This window comes from Bufo bufo, chromosome 4 (genome assembly GCF_905171765.1).
Source record: "Bufo bufo chromosome 4, aBufBuf1.1, whole genome shotgun sequence".
Classification (NCBI taxonomy): domain Eukaryota; kingdom Metazoa; phylum Chordata; class Amphibia; order Anura; family Bufonidae; genus Bufo; species Bufo bufo.
The window spans coordinates 457,557,958-457,576,145 of record NC_053392.1 but is presented as its reverse complement, the minus strand read 5'-3'; the positions used below and the strand labels follow the sequence as shown (position 1 = coordinate 457,576,145).

The 18,188-nt window shown below is 44.8% G+C and overlaps 1 protein-coding gene across 1 annotated transcript in view; it reads right to left on the bottom strand.

Moving 5' to 3' along the window:
- Positions 1–7,159: 7,159 nt before the first annotated feature.
- The window catches only part of SMYD3 (SET and MYND domain containing 3), an 876,371-nt gene continuing 865,342 nt past the window's right edge, over positions 7,160–18,188 (bottom strand). The window contains exon 12 of the mRNA XM_040429445.1: positions 7,160–7,655. Within this exon, the coding sequence (XP_040285379.1) occupies positions 7,554–7,655 (102 nt within the window). The 3' untranslated portion in view covers positions 7,160–7,553. The remainder of the gene's footprint in view (positions 7,656–18,188) is intronic.

Here is an 18,188-nt window from a genome sequence, read left to right as displayed (position 1 = left end):
ATGTCAAGGCCCTTTATAGCTCAATCCCACACGAGCTAGGCCTCAAAGCAGTATTCACCTTCTTACAGCAAAGGGGTCAACATCTTGATCTACACAATCTGTTCCTTATGGAATTGATGGAATTTGTCTTGATGTATTATGTGTTTTTTTTTTTTTTCATTCTCAGATCTTCCACCAGCTCAGGGGAGTGTCAATGGGAAGTCCATGTGCCCCAACTTTTGCCAATCTCTACCTGGGTTGGTGGGAGAGAGAGTATGTGTTCAGTGAGACTTGTGAGCAATTTATATCGCTGATCCCATTGTGGATCAGGTACAAGGTACAAGCCTACTGCCACCATTAACCTCCTAAGATGGGAGAATGGGCATCCCTTCACTTTAAAGAAGGGAATACCAACAGGGCAGTAGCTGAGGGTCCGGAGGAATTGTTCTGTTATCTGATTTTAGGTCCGCTGCTAGGGAACTACAACAGAGATTTACCAATCGTGGTTATCCGCAAGGTATTCTGAAGGAGGCGTTCCCACATTCTCTGAGTGCTAATAGGGAACAGTTACTTTGTTGCAAAGTTAGGGAAGAACAAGACGCCACGCTCAGGATTATTGGGACTTATGACAAAGCCCATAAAGTAAGACAAATTGTGTCTGAAAACTGGGATATCCTGCTAACTGATCCGGATATCGGCAGCATTATTCCGATGCGGCCTGCAATCACCTATCGCCGTAGTCAGAATTTACGTGACTGTCTCGTTCACAGTTTTTATCAAGGCGCTAAAAGCAGCCAACAGACGTGGTTACAGAACAGCCTAGTAGGGACCTTTCCATGTGGATCGTGTAAATTTTGCAGATACATTAAAAGGGGAAGGTCCTTTACTGGCAGTACCACCGACAGATCTTATTACATTAGATCCTTTATTAACTGTAAATCGGTGGGGGTGATTTACCTTATGTCATGCATCTGCAGAGCTAAATATGTTGGCAAAACTAAGTGTAAGCTAAGACGGCGTATTGGTGAGCACATCTCAGATATAGCCAAATTGAATGACACACCTGTAGCATGCCATGTGGGAGAGTGCCATGATGGAAGGGCAGAATCTGTGACCTTCCAGGGTATTGAGCAGATTGTAAGATCACCAAGGGGCGGCAATTGGGACCTTCGGTTACTTCAATAGGAGGCCCAGTGGATATTCAGACTTAATACAACCAAGCCCACTGGCCTCAATGATGCTATTTCGTTTGCATCTTTTATCTGAATGTCCCTCAATGATGCTATCTCGTTTGCATCATTTATCTGAATGTCCCTTGTTTTTCACGCATCGCTTTTGTTAAGCAGATCTGCCCTTATCTCCATCAAATAAATTGTGCTCTGTCATACCAAATAAGCGAGATGTGCATTAGGCTATATGGCACCTTTATTGTGGAGGTGCATATAGGGTTGTCATTGTAGTGGTCTTCTCCCGGTATTACCTTGCTATCACCTATATAAAGAATTTCCTTACTGTGGCTGCCGCAAATGTTCCCCCATTATATTTTTAAGTGTCATTGCGTACTGTTGGTAGAATTCTGTTGCACCTGGTAGCCTGTGTCACATAGGTGGGGCTTACAGCCTTATCATCTCTCCCACTACCTGAGTGATCTCACTATGGAGGTATGTGGGAGCTTGGCTGTAAGTAGTATCTTAGCACCTCTCAGACCGTGTTCACACGCCGTAGGTAGTCTAGTGGTAGAAACCCATGCCATTCTGAGATACCTTGACAGTGGTGCAAAAGGGCTCCGATGTGTTCCTGACAGGAATACATTGGCTAAAGTCTCAATTCTCAGTTCTTAACATCATCTTGAGGGATTAGCCAGTGTTGTCAGTTGCATATCTTTGTGGTGCACCTATCGCAGTGATTTATGTATTTGTATTTTTATATTCGCATCCACACATTATCGCGTTGGGCTTCTTTTTTCCTGACCACCACGCATACCCCCACTATGCTACCTCAATGATAAGTATTTCAGTCTTCCATTCTTGCTGATGGATCTCATGGACTTTAAATTGTAATATATTTACCTATGTGGGGGCATGTTTATGGCTTTGTGGTGAGCCAGGGTGGCGTGTGTACATGATTGGTTCACATGGCCCTGATTTATTGTATACAATGATTTTAAGCTATTTTCTGTCGTGTCTGTTGTTTTGAATAAATTTGATATTTTTAGATGTGCGGCTCTCATCTCGGTATTCTTTTTCTTTGAACTATATTGTGTATTACATACCGTGTGCCGGCACTCTTATTCTAATTTTGATGTGCCCCCGTTTTTTGAATTACCTATCCTCAGAATATGCCATCAATATCAGATCGGTGGGCTAAAGGCTCATGGGCCCTGGTGAAAGAGTTCAGCTTGGGCCCCCCTTCCCTCAGTGCTTTTTGGCCAGGGGCAGGGAAGCATATAGCCTTCATGCTGCCTGAGGCAAAAATTGTAACGGCACCCCCTCCATGCCAAATTCTTGATTTAACCCCTTCCCCTCCAGCCAGAGGTGTAACTTGACCAGCATGAACTTTCTATAATACCGGTGTCTTCTTATGAGGGCCAAGGGCCTTTGGGCCCCCTTTAAGACCACCCAAGTGAACAGCTCTCAGTACACAGCAGTATTATTAGTGGCTGACAGCTATCTATATATATACACTTATACAGAGGATGCTATCAATCACTGTTAACACCTTTCCATGTACTGAGAGCTGTTCACTGGGGTGGTCTGAAGTAAAAAAATAAATAAATTACTATATATTATATATTGTGGTAATATGAACAGTGCTGGAAGGTGTGTATGTCCCACTCAGGTACCTCAGATGGGTGAGACAACTAAAATCCAGAGAGTGGATTTGCTGAGACAGTTTTGTTTATTAATTCTGGGCTGGATTTTAATTCGATTGGCAGGTAGGCTTGGCAGTGGGATCTGCCAATCCACACCATTCCGGCATGGGTATTCCCTTCGACCTGAGGTGATCGCAGGTGAGGCCTGCTGTAATCAGGCCGGCATAAAGCGCCTCCCAGTATGTCAGTCTGGGGGAAGTATGTGTAATCCTGGAGCAGAGGCTCTGTGAGTGTGGTCTCAGCCGGGCTAGGCTGAGGGGCCCCGAGGCTGGGAGATAGCCTGGAATTTGGGGGACCCGTATTTGCTACAGCCTGGAGGCTGCTGGACTATTGGGCTGAGAAAGCCGCACCTGAAACAGTGTGTGAACTGTGATGTATAGGTCAGAGAGACACGTCATATTTGTTTAGTTAGTGCCTAAACGGGCAGGTGTTTCTTTTGGTGTCCATGAAGAAGTATGTGAGTAAGACCCCCTGAGAAAGAGCGATTCCTGACAATATATATCTCTATCTGCTCTGCTTCCCATGCTCTATAACATGCTGCCTGCAGATTGCATTGCATTTCGTGGTGACAGGTTCCCTTTAGCCCTTATACAGAGATCTGGACTTCACCTCTTAATGCAGTACTGAGACAAAAAAAATACTCTCTTCTCTTCACCTCCCGCAGGCACCTCCACTCTTCATGCAGTACTGTGCACTACACTATTACCTGACGTCGCACAGCATCAGCTCATAGTGCATTCCTATGCACACTATGCCCTGTCCTGAAACTGTGCGCTGCCAGGACTTAGTGCTTAGTACAGGCACCCGTAGAATAAGACCAAGGAGCAGTAAGTAAAACTAGGAGTATTAGGAGCACCATACTCACAGCTTCTTGGGCCCTGAAAATAAATCCATTTGTCCTCCTCCAGGGACCCTTCCTGGTTTCGGGCCCCGTAGCAGTCGCTTCCCCTGCTTCTGTGCGGCGCATTGCTTATAGCACAGACCTTTCACTTACCAGTAGGAGGAGCGCTTGGCCGGTCACAGACATCGCAGGTAAGTATAATGCTTCTAAAATTGCTAAGTAACCATGGCAGCCAGGACTGCAGTAGCGTCCTGGTTGCCATGGTTACCAATCGGAGTCACAGCGATTAAACTGGAACTCCGATCGGAACTCTCCGCTGCCACCAATGATGGGCATCTACACCTGGTGCCGGCCCAGACTTAAAGGCCATACAGAAGTCAGCGCATGCTTGCTGAGATATATGTACATATACAATGAGAAATAGCAACAGCATAAGCTTATAAACAGGTAAAATATACATATATTTTTTTTAGTGAAGATTTTAAATGTCCAGGTCAGACGTGCGCGGTGTGTAGATAGTGAGACACGGAGATATTTAAGAAGATATGATGTTGAGTCAATATTTGTTTTTGACTGTATTTTGTCTAAGGGAACAGCTTTTGCTCATGTTAGGTTTTTTCGTGTTATATTGCAAATGGAGGTATCAAAAAATATATATACATTTATATGCAGGATAAAGCAGACATTTATCCTGCGCTGGTTGCAGACCGCTATTAAACTAACCAAGGGGGGGGGGATTTTAATTAGGATGGGGGGGAGAGGGGGGGCCGCACTGGCCACCAATGAATGTAATACAGGGGACGGCGGGGGGTGTGCCCCCTCCTGCCTGGCAGCACCTGATCTCTTACAGGGGCTATGATACGCACAATTAACCCCTCAGGTGCGGCACCTGAGGGGTTAATTGTGCGGATCACAGCCCCCTGTAAGAGATCGGGTGCTGCCAGGCAGCAGGGGGCAGTCATGTACACAGTTCGTAGTGTATTCTAACTTGAAGCGTCCACATCACTATGGGAACGCCTCTGTGTTAGAATATACTGTCGGAGTTTTCACGAAGTGAGGATGCAGTACCAGCTGAAGGTTGTAAAAATTACATTAATATATTTTTTTAAACGCTCTGCCCAGCTGCCTGCTGAATTTAATACTAAATCTGAGTTATGCGCAGTTCTTTCCTGTGTTTCGCTATTGCATGGATTAATGCACCCCTCATGAAAAACTTAAAGGCATCCCATTCTAGCAGAGGGCTTGGGGACCCTTCGTTCTCTGCCCAATAATGTTCCATAGCCTCATAGCAACTGCTCGCCACTGGGAGAACATCTAGCCACATCGGATTTAAACGCCACTATCTAATGGGGGGGGGGGGCAGTGGTTGCGATAAAATAAACAGGAGGGGTGCATGATCTGAAATGCCCCCAGGTAAATAGTCACTGGTTCTAATATAAGGTAACAAATCCCTACATACAAAGGCTGAATCTATACGAGACATAGAGCCCGTAGAGGCCGAGTAACATAAGAATTGTGAAAAGTCGGGGTGAAGATGGCGCCAGATCTCAATTAGCCCATGCGCTTCCGCCCAATGTAGGAAAAACCTATTATGCGAATCCTGAGGATGCAATCTGTCTCTCAAGGGGTCCAAAGTCGCATTGTAATCACCCATAATGATGAAGGGAGTTGCTGAGAACATTGCGACTTTGCTCATAATAGTATTGAGTATGTCCCTACTAAAAGGGGGTGGCATGTAAAGACCTAAGATTAAATACTGCAACCCCCTAATGCTGGCGTGTAGTAACACAAACCTCCCCAAGTTATCTATTTGAACAGATATGAGCTGGAAAGGAAGACTTTTGGCAATTAAGATAGAGACTCCCCATGCATAATTAGAGTATACAGCATGATAAGTGGGACCCACCCAGGGGCATCTAAGAGCCAGAACCTTCTGACCCTGCAGATGTGTTTCCTGTAACAGAGGACGGTCTCACTATCTTGCACTCGGAGCCGAGAGGGGTACATCTTTGCATATTTTATATTCCGTTCCCCGAGCTTTGCACGGACATCATTAAACTGCATCCTCCTCTTTTGGACTTTTGATGTGAAGTCCAGATAGAAAGATAGCAGCACATTCTCATAAGTGACATTTCCTTTCTGTAGGGCTGCCAGTAGGATAGCGTCTCTGTCTCTATAATTCAGGACCTTCATAATAAACGGCCTGTCAGGGGCTCCTGCAGGTAGAGGCTTGGTTGGGACCCTATGAGCTCTCTCAATAACAAAGCAATTGGACAGGGCAAAATGTTGGCGAACGTCTCTGATCAGTTGTTCCGCAAAGATTTCTGGTGTGGATCCCTCAGCTCGTTCTGGTAGGGCCAAAATGTGGATATTATTTTATCTGTTACGTCTTCCGCTCTAGCTTGCAGCAGCTTAACTTGTTGTTGCAGTTGTCTAGTATCAGTCTCACCAGCTCGGGTCAAATTGGCTTCTACATCACTTAATCTGCGCTCCACCTCAATGGTTCTTTCACGTATTTTATCAAAATCATGCCGCAGACAGATAAGGTCAGATTGCACATGGTCAATTTTTGCTATGAGAGCTGCTTGGCACGTGGCAATCGCCTTCATGATTTGGGAGGCTTCTTCTGCGGTTTCCTGAGGATGGACCTCCCTGTCTCCCTGCTCTGTTTGACTCATGGCATCCATGTAGATTTTTGCAGGGGGGGGGAAGGAACAAGTGTAGTGGTTTTACGGCCACTATATAAAATAAAAACACTTAGCTGCTGGCCCAATGAAGTATAAGTAGAGACAGCACGTGTAGCACAGCAAATGACTTTTATGAGACAGTCTCCAGGGTCTTGTCAATAGGGGAACGGGCAGTCAGACTGTAGTAGATAGTAAGAAGAGCTGGACTGACAAGGAAATACAACAATGGTCTTAGCTTTACCAGTCCTTTTAGGCCTGGGGTTCCAATCAGGAGGATGGTATGTCCCACAGGTGTAGGCAGATCAGGGGGTTCTGTGCCCTGCAGGTATGATAGTGAGCCCTCTCTAGGGTATAGGGCAGCCTAGGCAGAGATCGTTTCAGGGACTCTCCTCACCTTTCCTTCACTTCTCAGCCCTTCCCCCCTTCTGGTATGGAGCTGCTGTGCCGGCTCGCGGCTTCCTGCAGTTAAGAGGGCGCCCGCCACGCTCTCCCACTACCGCCTCTGACTCCGTCCTCTCTGCCTCGCTGCCGACTTCACCGGTCACTGACAGAATTCCCGAGGGAACCGCCCATCAGATGGCCCAGCAGGTACCTGTATGAGCTCCTTGATGGCTGTTGTAGGTCTCTCCAAGTAGCGCTGCTCCTCACTACAGTGCAGCTCCACTCTGTCAGAGCCCTGGTCTCCCTGATACAGCTCTGGGTTCACTATACTCTCCTGCACCCCGAGGATCCAGGTGCTTCGGGGGTTAGGATCTGGCCGCAGGAATCAAAAAAATTGCTGGGTGATAGCAGGATTTTGGTGAGGATTCTGGAGGAGCTCTACACATTTGCTGCCTCACGCCATGTGAGCTAGGCCACGCCAAATGAATCATCATTATGGTTGACCAAAAATGAGCAAATCATGATGATAATTTGCAAGTGTAAACAAGACTTTAGGCCGTATGCACACGGTGCATATTACACACAGATTTTCATGTAGCATCAACTGTCCTAGTAATAAGTATAAAGTAAGTTGTAAAGTATAGTGGTGCTTTTATTTATAACACAATATTGATGGCCATGGATCATATTTTGGTAAATTTACGTAACCTAAAAGTACATATGTAATGTAATCTAATAAACGTAGCAATAGAGAGAATACTATATTGTACAAGATGAAATATCAAATTTTTCTCTATGTTGCTTTCATTCTCATCTCACATTCTCCTAATAGCTCCATCAAATCCTTCGTCAAACCATGGTCTCTTCCATGTGTAACTTTCATGATCTCAAATGCCTGAAAGAAATAAAGAATGAGAAAAGTAGGTAAGTGTGAAGAGATTTCAATGTTGAAATAATCTAAAGGGCATCTGTCAGCAGATTTGTACCAAAGAAACTGGCTGACCTGTGTGCTTGGCAACTGAAGGCACATATAAACATGGGACCAACACAGATGTCTTCAGCTGCCAAGTATATATATATATATATATATATATATTGTGGGGGAATAAGCTCGGGATCGCCTTTGCTGGGGTCAAAGGACACTTGTCTGTTTCACACAATTCCGACCAGCCACCAAGGTATAAGTTTTCAGCTGGCCTGGAGCCAGGTTTATTGAGCAGGTTGCATAAATAAAATAAAACAACAAAAAGAAAAGTCTTGCCTGTCCGGCACTTACTAAACATTAACGGTTCCTATCTATCTGCTGGAGGGCTTCTCCCAGCCAGCTCACAAAACAAGGCTTCAGCAACCTAGTACTCACAGTTTGCTCACTCACACAGACATGCTTTCTGTGTCCCCAGGCAGAGAGAGACTGACTGACCTCCTGGTCTGTTATATCCCCACCCTCAGTGCTGCTTCATTAATTACCTCACAGGTGAGAGTCTTTCACCTGCTACTTACATAGGAGAGGAATCTTGGGGAAATATACCTCCCTTCCACTACCAATCCAGCATTGGTATCACATATCCCCCCCCCCTCTGCTCAGGCAAGTGGGTCTGAGCAACTGAAACCAGCAGACAATGCACACGTGACAACGCATCCGCATTTCCTTGCCACTTTCCTGGCCTGTGCTCTACTGTAAAACTGTAAGCCTGCAGGGCCAAAAACCATCTTGTCACTGTGCTATTTTTCTCTCTGTTCAGGTTCATCCACTTCAGAGGGGCATGATCAGTGACCAGGCAAAACTTCCGACCCAGCAAGTAGTATTTGAGGGATTCTAAGGCCCACTTGATGGCCAAACACTCTTTCTCTACAACTGCATAGTTCTTCTCATGCTTATTTAGTTTGCGACTCAAGTAAAGCACAGGATGCTCCTCTCCATTAACAGTCTGTGACAACACTGCCCCTATTCCTGAGCTGGAAGCATCTGTCTGTACCACAAATTCATTTCTAAAGTCAGGGGTCATCAATACTGGTTGGGAACAAAGAGCCTGTTTTAGAGTCTGAAACGCTTCTTCTGCCTCATAATTCCATTTTACCATCACCGACCCATTTCCCTTGGTGAGATCGGTTAAGGGAACTGATATAGCTGCAAAATTGGGTATGAACCGCCTATAATAGCCAGTAATCCCCAGAAATGCCTTCACTTGTTTTTTATTTACAGGCCGGGGCCAGTTCTGTATAGCTTCAATCTTGTCAACTTGGGGCTTGACTACACCTCTACCAATAATGTAACCCAAGTATTTGGCTTCTTCTAGGCCAATGCTACATTTCTTGGGGTTTGCAGTCAACCCTGCTCTCCTCAAATCATCAATCATTGCCTGTACTTTGAGTAGGTGTGTTTCCCAGTCTGCACTGTGTATCACTATATCATCAAGATAAGCAGACGCGTACTGTCTATGTGGTCTCAACACTCTGTCCATTAGCCGCTGAAATGTTGCAGGAGCCCCATGTAGTCCAAAAGGCATAGTTACATATTGGAATAGGCCGTCAGGTGTGGAAAATGCTGTCTTCTCTTTGGCAGCGTCCGTCAGGGGTATTTGCCAATAACCCTTTGTCAGGTCTAAGGTCGTAATGTAACGGGCTGTACCAAGTCGGTCTATAAGTTCGTCCACTCGTGGCATAGGGTATGCATCGAATTTGGACACAGTATTTAACCTCCTAAAATCATTACAGAACCTTATGGTACCATCAGGCTTTGGAATTAACACAATCGGGCTTGACCATTCACTATGAGACTCCTCAATTACTCCCAACTCCAGCATATCTTTTACCTCTTTTGAGACTGCTTCTCGTCTGGCCTCAGGAATCCTATAAGGTTTTACATGGACCTTAACCCCAGGTTCAGTTATGATGTCATGTTTTATGAGTGATGTTTGCCCCGGCTTCTCTGAAAAAAATTCTCTGTTCTGAGCGACCAACTGTCTAGCTTCCTTCTTTTGGACATCGGACAGAGTTTCGGCTATTCTGACAGCAGGTATTGCTGCCCCATTATTAATGGGTGGAGCAAGTGCTGCTGCCAGGACTGGCCGGTCCTTCCAAGGTTTTAACAGATTTATATGGCTTCCTTTTACCTGGTTGGTATACTTTGTAGTTCACCTCACCTACTCTTTCAATTATTTCAAACGGACCTTGCCATTTAGCCATGAATTTACTCTCCACGGTGGGGACAAGAACTAGTACTCGATCCCCTGGCGCAAATGTTCGAATCTTGGCCCCTCTATCATAAATCATTTTCTGTACTCCTTGAGCCCGTTCCATATGTTCCTTAACAATAGGCATGACTGATGAAATCCTGTCCTGCATCTGGGACACATGCTCTATTACACTTTTGTACGGTGTGACTTGTCCTTCCCACGTTTCTTTAGCCACATCTAATAAACCACGTGGATGTCTACCATATACAAGCTCGAAAGGTGAAAACCCTGTGGATGACTGTGGTACCTCCCTTATAGCAAACAGCAGATATGGGAGCAAAAAGTCCCAATTTTTGCCATCTTTATCTACCACCTTTTTCAGCATTTGTTTTAGGGTTTTATTAAATCTTTCCACCAATCCGTCAGTTTGGGGGTGATAGACTGATGTACGTAGCTGGGTAACTTTAAAAAGCCTGCAAAGTTCCTTCATGACATTAGACATAAAGGGCGTCCCTTGGTCTGTGAGTATTTCTTTTGGAATACCAACCCGACTAAACACCTGGACCAGTTCTTTTGCGATGGTCTTTGACGAGGTATTGCGCAAAGGTATGGCCTCGGGGTAACGGGTAGCATAGTCCATTATGACTAAGATATGCTGGTGACCCCGTGCTGACTTTATTAGGGGACCCACCAAATCCATCCCGATGCGCTCAAAGGGTATTTCAATAATCGGCAGGGGCACCAAAGGGCTACGGAAATGGGGCATAGGGGCTGTAATCTGACACTGAGGGCAGGATTCACAATATGCTTTAATGTCCCCATGCATTCCAGGCCAGAAAAACCTCTCTAAAATCCTTTCAGTAGTTTTATGGATCCCCAAATGGCCACCCATAATGTGTCCATGTGCCAGATCCAGAACAGTTCTCCGGTAGGGCTTTGGGACCACTAACTGCTGTACCACCTCCTCTCCCTTCTTGTCTATCTGATACAACAATTCATTCTCTAAAGCCATGTGGGGAAAAGCCAGCCTAGCACCGGACTCCACAGGATTCCCATTTATCACTTTTATATTCTCTCTGGCTCGTGTAAGGGTGGGGTCCTTCATTTGCTCACTTTGAAAGTCGTCTTTCCTAACGTCTAGGTCAGGCATACCCTGAAGTGTTACCCCTTCAGTCTCAGTCTCTGATGTAGACTCCTCTAGGTCCCCTGCCATAACAGAGAATGGAAAAGGGGTGGAGCTATCTGCTGATAGCTCAACTACATCCCCTAGTGGGGAATCCTCTAATAGTTCTGGGCCTATCTCAGATGCTGTCAATATCTGCGGTGTACTTTTTTTTGCTTCCAACTTGGATTCCCATAATTTCCAAAAATGTGGAAAATCTCTCCCAAGAATAACCTCATACAATAGTGCTGGGACTACTCCAACTTTATGACACACAGACCCATAGGGGGTGGTAATATAAGCAAGGGTAGTCTGGTATTCACATGTATCCCCATGCACACAAGTCACAGTGAATGTGTCTGATTGACTGTCAGAGGGTGCTATAAGGCCTGCTTTCACCAGAGTTACTACACTCCCTGAGTCTAGCAGCGCAGTCACACTCTTATTATCCACTTTTAATTCACACAAATGTTTGTCCGCACTGTCTGAACCTGCCGCAGTACACACCACTTGCGCAAACATAGACATGCGTTTTTTCATAAAGGCAACATCACATTGCATAGGTTCAGTAGTCATAGGACAGTTCACTGCAATGTGTCCCAACCCATTACACCGAAAATATCTTATGGGACCTTTGTTTAGTCCAACATTATAACCTTTGGGCTTTCCTGAGCCCACAGTCTCATTGTCTTCTTCACTTAAAGTCTTTACATTTCTCCCAGTTCCCTTAAACCCTGGAACAGTCTTACCCGGAACCCTTGGACTTCGTGGGGTTGAGAGCTGAGAGTTGTTTAGAAGATCCTCAGCCGCAGAGTATCGCTCCACCAGGTCAATAAGCTGGTCCGCTGTATTAGGGTCCCCGTGGCTCACCCACTTCCTTAGGGCTGGGGGTAGCGACCTCAGGAACTTGTCGAGGATCACCCGCTGCACGACGTCAGGTGCTGATAGCATCTCGGGTTGTAGCCATTTTCGGGCCAAATGGATGAGATCGAACATCTGCGAGCGTGGAGGTTTATCCATTTTATATGTCCACTGATGTACTCGTTGTGCTCTAACTGCTAGGGTAACACCTAGCCGAGCCAGGATCTCCGATTTAAGTTTATCATAGTCCTGGGCAGCCTCAGGTTCCAGGTCAAAATAAGCTTTTTGCGCTTCACCTGCAAGAAACGGGGCTAGTAGTCCTGCCCACCGTGGCTTTGGCCACGTTTCCCACACTGCTGTCCTCTCAAATGTAGCCAGGTAAGCTTCCACATCATCCTCTGCTGTCATCTTTTGCAAAAAATGACCCACATGGAAAGTTGTCTGCTCTTTTCCTGGCTGTACCACTGGAAGACTTGCCACACGCTGCACCACTTCCTGCAAGATTTGGCGGTCTTTATTCGCGGCATCTATCAGGGTGGTTAGCTGTGCAGACAGTAAGCGGTTTGCTTCTTGCTGGGCTGCATTGGTACGCTGTTGTTCTCCGGTTGCCTCCTGCTGGGCTGCTGCGGACTGTATCAGGGCCTTTACCACGTCATCCATTTTCAGACTTTAAACGTGTTGCCCGCTCCAAGCCACCACTTGTGGGGGAATAAGCTCGGGATCGCCTTTGCTGGGGTCAAAGGACACTTGTCTGTTTCACACAATTCCGACCAGCCATCAAGGTATAAGTTTTCAGCTGGCCTGGAGCCAGGTTTATTGAGCAGGTTGCATAAATAAAATAAAACAACAAAAAGAAAAGTCTTGCCTGTCCGGCACTTACTAAACATTAACGGTTCCTATCTATCTGCTGGAGGGCTTCTCCCAGCCAGCTCACAAAACAAGGCTTCAGCAACCTAGTACTCACAGTTTGCTCACTCACACAGACATGCTTTCTGTGTCCCCAGGCAGAGAGAGACTGACTGACCTCCTGGTCTGTTATATCCCCACCCTCAGTGCTGCTTCATTAATTACCTCACAGTTGAGAGTCTTTCACCTGCTACTTACATAGGAGAGGAATCTTGGGGAAATATACCTCCCTTCCACTACCAATCCAGCATTGGTATCACAATATATACACACAAAATACATTCAGAAAATCTTAAAGGGGTTGTGTCACTTCAACAAATAGCATTTATTATGTAGAGAAAGTTAATACAAGGCATATGTGATTGTCCATATTTCTTCGTTTGCTGGCTGGATTTATTTTCCATTACATTATTCACTGCTCGTTTCTGTGGTTACGACCACCTTGCAATCCAGCAGTGGTGGTCGTGCTTGTACACTATAGGAAAAATCACCAGCCTATGTAGGCTCTTATGGTCCCAGCCACCAGAGAACAGGGTTGCCAACCAGATTTTTTTTTTCTTTTTTTCTGGACAACTTATTCCAAAATCACGGACAGCCAACATTTTTTACGGACAAATTGGAAAACCATAATGGGTGATAAAAATTATAGGTAATACATAGCTATAGCTCAATGTACTGATAAGTACTCATTATCAGCATTAACTGTGAGCTGTAAAAATAATCTAGTCAAGTACCACCAGCCTCAAAAAAATCACAGATGCATCTATTTTTATTTTTTACAGACACAGGAAAAAAGTCTATATAATATAGAAAACCGCGCTGCTTCAACTTGAGTGAAGTTCATACTGAGGGAGACAAAAAGGTATCGATGTAGTTCCCACTAAGGTTGATGCTCAGATCTCCTAAAAGTCAAAGAAGAGATGGCCCAATGTGCCCCTGAGGAAGCGGAGGCGAAACCTGGGTCGGGCGTTTCATGAGAGGACGTGCACATTTTATATGCGTGTTGTTTTATGGATCTTGTGAATACAATAAATCACGTTATTTAAACTCAGTTGGCGGTATTTCACTATGTTGGGCCGTCTCTTTGACTTTTAGGAGATTTGAGCATCGACTTTAGTGGGAACCAAAACTGAGGAACTACATCGATAGACACCTTCTTGTCTCCCTTAGTGTGAACTGCACTCAAGTTGAAGCAGCGCGGTTTTCTATATTATATACACTGGTTATTTGTGAAGGGTACCCACCTCAAAAGAAAAACCACAGCGCAAAAGGACAATACTGATCTGGGGACTGCTGGACTCAGCAGTCATGCAGAATATTGTTTGTGTTTTGTGTTTGTAAGTGTTTATATGTGACTGTTTTTCCAGTTTTTTGTTTTTTTGGGTTATTTTTATTTATACTTTGACAGGAAAAAAGTCACCTATTTTTATGGACTGTCCAGGAATTTCTGGACAGTTGGCAACCCTGCCAGAGAGGCCGCCGCTTTTTCCTATAGTGTGCAAGCATGGCCACTGCTGATAGATTGCAGGGTGGTTGTATCCCCTGGAAGTGAGCAGTTAACAATGTGATGTAAAAATGAATCAAGCCAGCAAAGGAAGCAATATGGACAATCACAATACATTAGGAAGTGCCTTGTATTAACTTTCTCTACATGATAAATGCCACTTGCTGAAGTGAGACAACCCCTTTAAGACCCTTTAATTTTTTTCACATTTTGCTATGTTGTGACCTTGTGCTAAAATAAAAAGAACTAAAGGGGTCATTTACAAACATATATAAACGGCACTTTTTGGCATATATCTCTTGCGACTTTTACTCACTTCAGGTCTAAAAAATGGGGCATGACATGGGCGTAGAAGAGGGCTGGTCAGCAGGCTCATCTGAATTATCATTTTCTACACCTGTTTTAGGTGGAGAAAATGGTCTAAATCTACACCAGCAAGGGAGCTGGCGTAGATTTAGACAGGTAAAAGACAAACAATGCAACAGCACTCTGCAAACACAAACAATAAAATAAGTACATACAATAATGCCATACTAACTAATAGTTTGTCTTTTACTTTTGTGCTACCAGCCATGGCGACGTGCACCTATGCATTGGGATGTGCTGACTGACCCCCAATTTTGTTTTTCTTGCAGTTTGCTTTGGAGGTGTGGCTGACTCCGTTGCTTTGGTCGTGCAATCCTGATTAACATGTCCATCCTTTAAGCAGTGCAAGTATAAAGCTGTGTCCTGCTCTCTCTCTATTCATGAAGGGGAACTACTCCCCGAAACGCGTTGTACTTCTGCAATAAATACGTTTCTATCTACTATTACCATCTGGACTGGATTCTTGCGCCCTGGGATATTTTATCTATTTATCTCTGTATCCTACCACTTCTTGGAGACTTCAGGGATCTCCGACAAGAAGTCATCCCTCCGCGGCTGCAGATCCACCAGTGAATCGTGACTCCATCGCAGTTACTGACAAGCTTTTACTAGAGTTGTGCCTACAGATAGCACAACCACAAAAGGTGAGCCCTGTACTGGAACCATTTATTTTATCTGTCTACCAACGGTATTACCCTATGGTGCGCCCTGCTTTGTTTTTAACAGCATAAAGTAAATCCTGTGGATCCATTCTCTCTATTCATGGGAGGCCATTTGGCACCAGGAGAGGTGGAATACAGAGTGGACTCAGCAGTCATGTGCAACCTGCATTCTCTGAATATAATGGAGGCTGGTGTGGCACCAAGGAGGTATCATATAGTGTGGACTAAGCATGCATGTGGGACCTGCATTCCCAGAATTTAATGGAGGCCATTATGGCACCACAAGAGGTACAATATAGTGTGGGCTCAGCATGCATGTGGAACCTGCATTTCCTGAATATAATGGAGGCTGGTATGGCACTTAGTGAATGTAGCATTTAGTGTTAGCATTTAGTGTTAGGTTCCCATCCTAAAGAGATCGTCTTGATGCTGGTGGACAGGCACAAATAATTTTGTACAAAATGTATTTGCAAAGAATCTCACATTTATAGTAAGTATGGCATTATTATATGTACTTATTTTATTGTTTGTGTTTGAAGAGTGCTGTTGCATTGTTTGTCTTTTACTTTGTGCTTCCAGCCATGGTGACATGTACCTGCGGATGTGCTGACTGGTTCCCAATTTAGTTTTTCTTGTAGATATAGACAGGTGGTGGATACAACAAAGTTATGTTGAAGGCCTGGATCACTGTCTTTTTGGAATGTGAACTTTCAGCCCAATCTGAGGTCCAGACCACTCTGGACTAGGTTTTCATTAAGTATACCTCTGTACTTTGTCCTATTTAGCTGTCCCTCAACTCTGACCAGTCTCCCTGTCCCAGCTACTGAAAAACACCCCCACAACATGATGCTGCCACCACCATGCTTCACTGTGGGGATGGTATTGGGCAGGTAATGGGTAGTGCCTGGATTCCTCTTGGCATGCCACTTTGAGGCCAAAAGTTTCAAACTTTTTTTTAAGACCCTAGAATCTTGTTTCTCACAGTCTGAGAGTCCTCCAGACTTAAAGAGGACCTTTCACCGATCCTGACATTGTGAACTAAGTATCGTGACATATACAGCGGCGTCCAGGGATCTCACTGCACTTACTATTATCCCTGGGCGCCGCTCCGTTCTCCCGTTATGTCCTCCGGTATGTTCGGGGACTTGGTTATAGTAGGCGGAGTCTGCCCTTGTTCTGCGAGAGTCTCCTTCTCCCAGGCTGTAGCGCTGGCCAATCGCAGCGCAGAGCTCACAGCCTGGGAGAAAAAAACCTCCCAGGCTGTGAGCTCTGCGCTGCGATTGGCCAGCGCTACAGCCTAGGAGAAGGAGACGCCCGCAGAACAAAGGCAGACTCCGCCTACTATAACCAAGTCCTCGAACATACCAGAGGACATAACGGGAGAACGGAGCGGCGCCCAGGGATAATAGTAAGTGCAGTGAGATCCCTGGGCGCCGCTGTATATGTCATGATACTTAGTTCACAATGTCAGGATCAGTGAAAGGTCCTCTTTAACACTTAGAATTGAGGCAAAAAAAAATAAAAAATCTTTATTTCTTCAGACAAGAGATTCTAGTTTCTCACATTCTGAGAGTCCTTTAGTTGCTTTTTTTTTTTCAACTCCAGGTGGGCTTTAATGTGACTTTTACTAAGGAGAGGCTTTTTTCCCTCTCTGCCATAAAATGCAGATTGGTGGAGTATTGCGGTGATGGTTGACCTTCTGGAAACGTCTCCCATCTGCACACAGGATCTTTGGAGCTCAGCCAGAGTGACCATTGGTTTCTAGGTCACCTCTCTTTCCAAGTCTCTTCTCCCCAGATTACTTAGTTTGGTAGGGCAGCCAACCTAAAAAAGAGTTCTGGTTGTTCCAAACTTCCTCCATTTGAGAATTATGGAGGCAAATGTTCACTTGGAATTTTCCAGTGCGGCAGAAATTATTTTGTACCATTATCTAGATCTGTATCTCCACTCAATCCTGTCTCTGAGTGTTACAGTTATTTATTTCCTCCACATGGCTTGATGTTTGCTCTGATATGCATTGTCTGCTGGTGGACTCCAGGTGGACTCCAATCAAAGTGTAGAAACATCTCAAAAATGATCAAGAGAAATGGCAGGCCCCCAGAACTAAATTTCAAGTGCCATAGCAAAGCGTCTGAATAGATATGTCCATGACAAATTTTAGTTTTTCCTTTTTAATAAATTTACCAAAATTTCTAACATTGTTTTTACTGAGTGCAGATTGATGGGGAACTTCATTTTATTTTATTTTTTAGCACAAGGCCGTAACATAACAAGGAAAGATCTTTCCGAATGCATTGTATACTTTATGTATCATTGCTCATGGTTTTAAAAATCTCCACCTGCTGACATTCAATAGAAACCTTCATTGTTTACCTCCAGTGTATAAAAGTCTGTGATGGACACATAGGCAATGTGATGAACACATAGGCACAGAACTTTGATCTGAGCAACTGTGTGTCCATTAGAGAAGAGGGAATCACTCAAAATTCTATTTGGGTCTGATTCGTAACTGAAATAAAGTGGCCTAAATGGGAGGAAATGCTCAAGAAGCCCAAACACTGTGGCGTGTTTATAACCGGGGGAGCAATTCCTCCGCATGTGATCCGATGGAGGATGTCGGCAGCGGACCACATGCACCACAAAAGCATCCTACACAAGATGGGATAATGTGTGGATGCAAATATAAAAATACATAAATCACTGCGAAAGGTGCACCACAATGATATGCAACTGACAATACTGGCTAATTCCTCAAGCTGATGTTAAGAACTGAGACTTTAGCCAATGTATT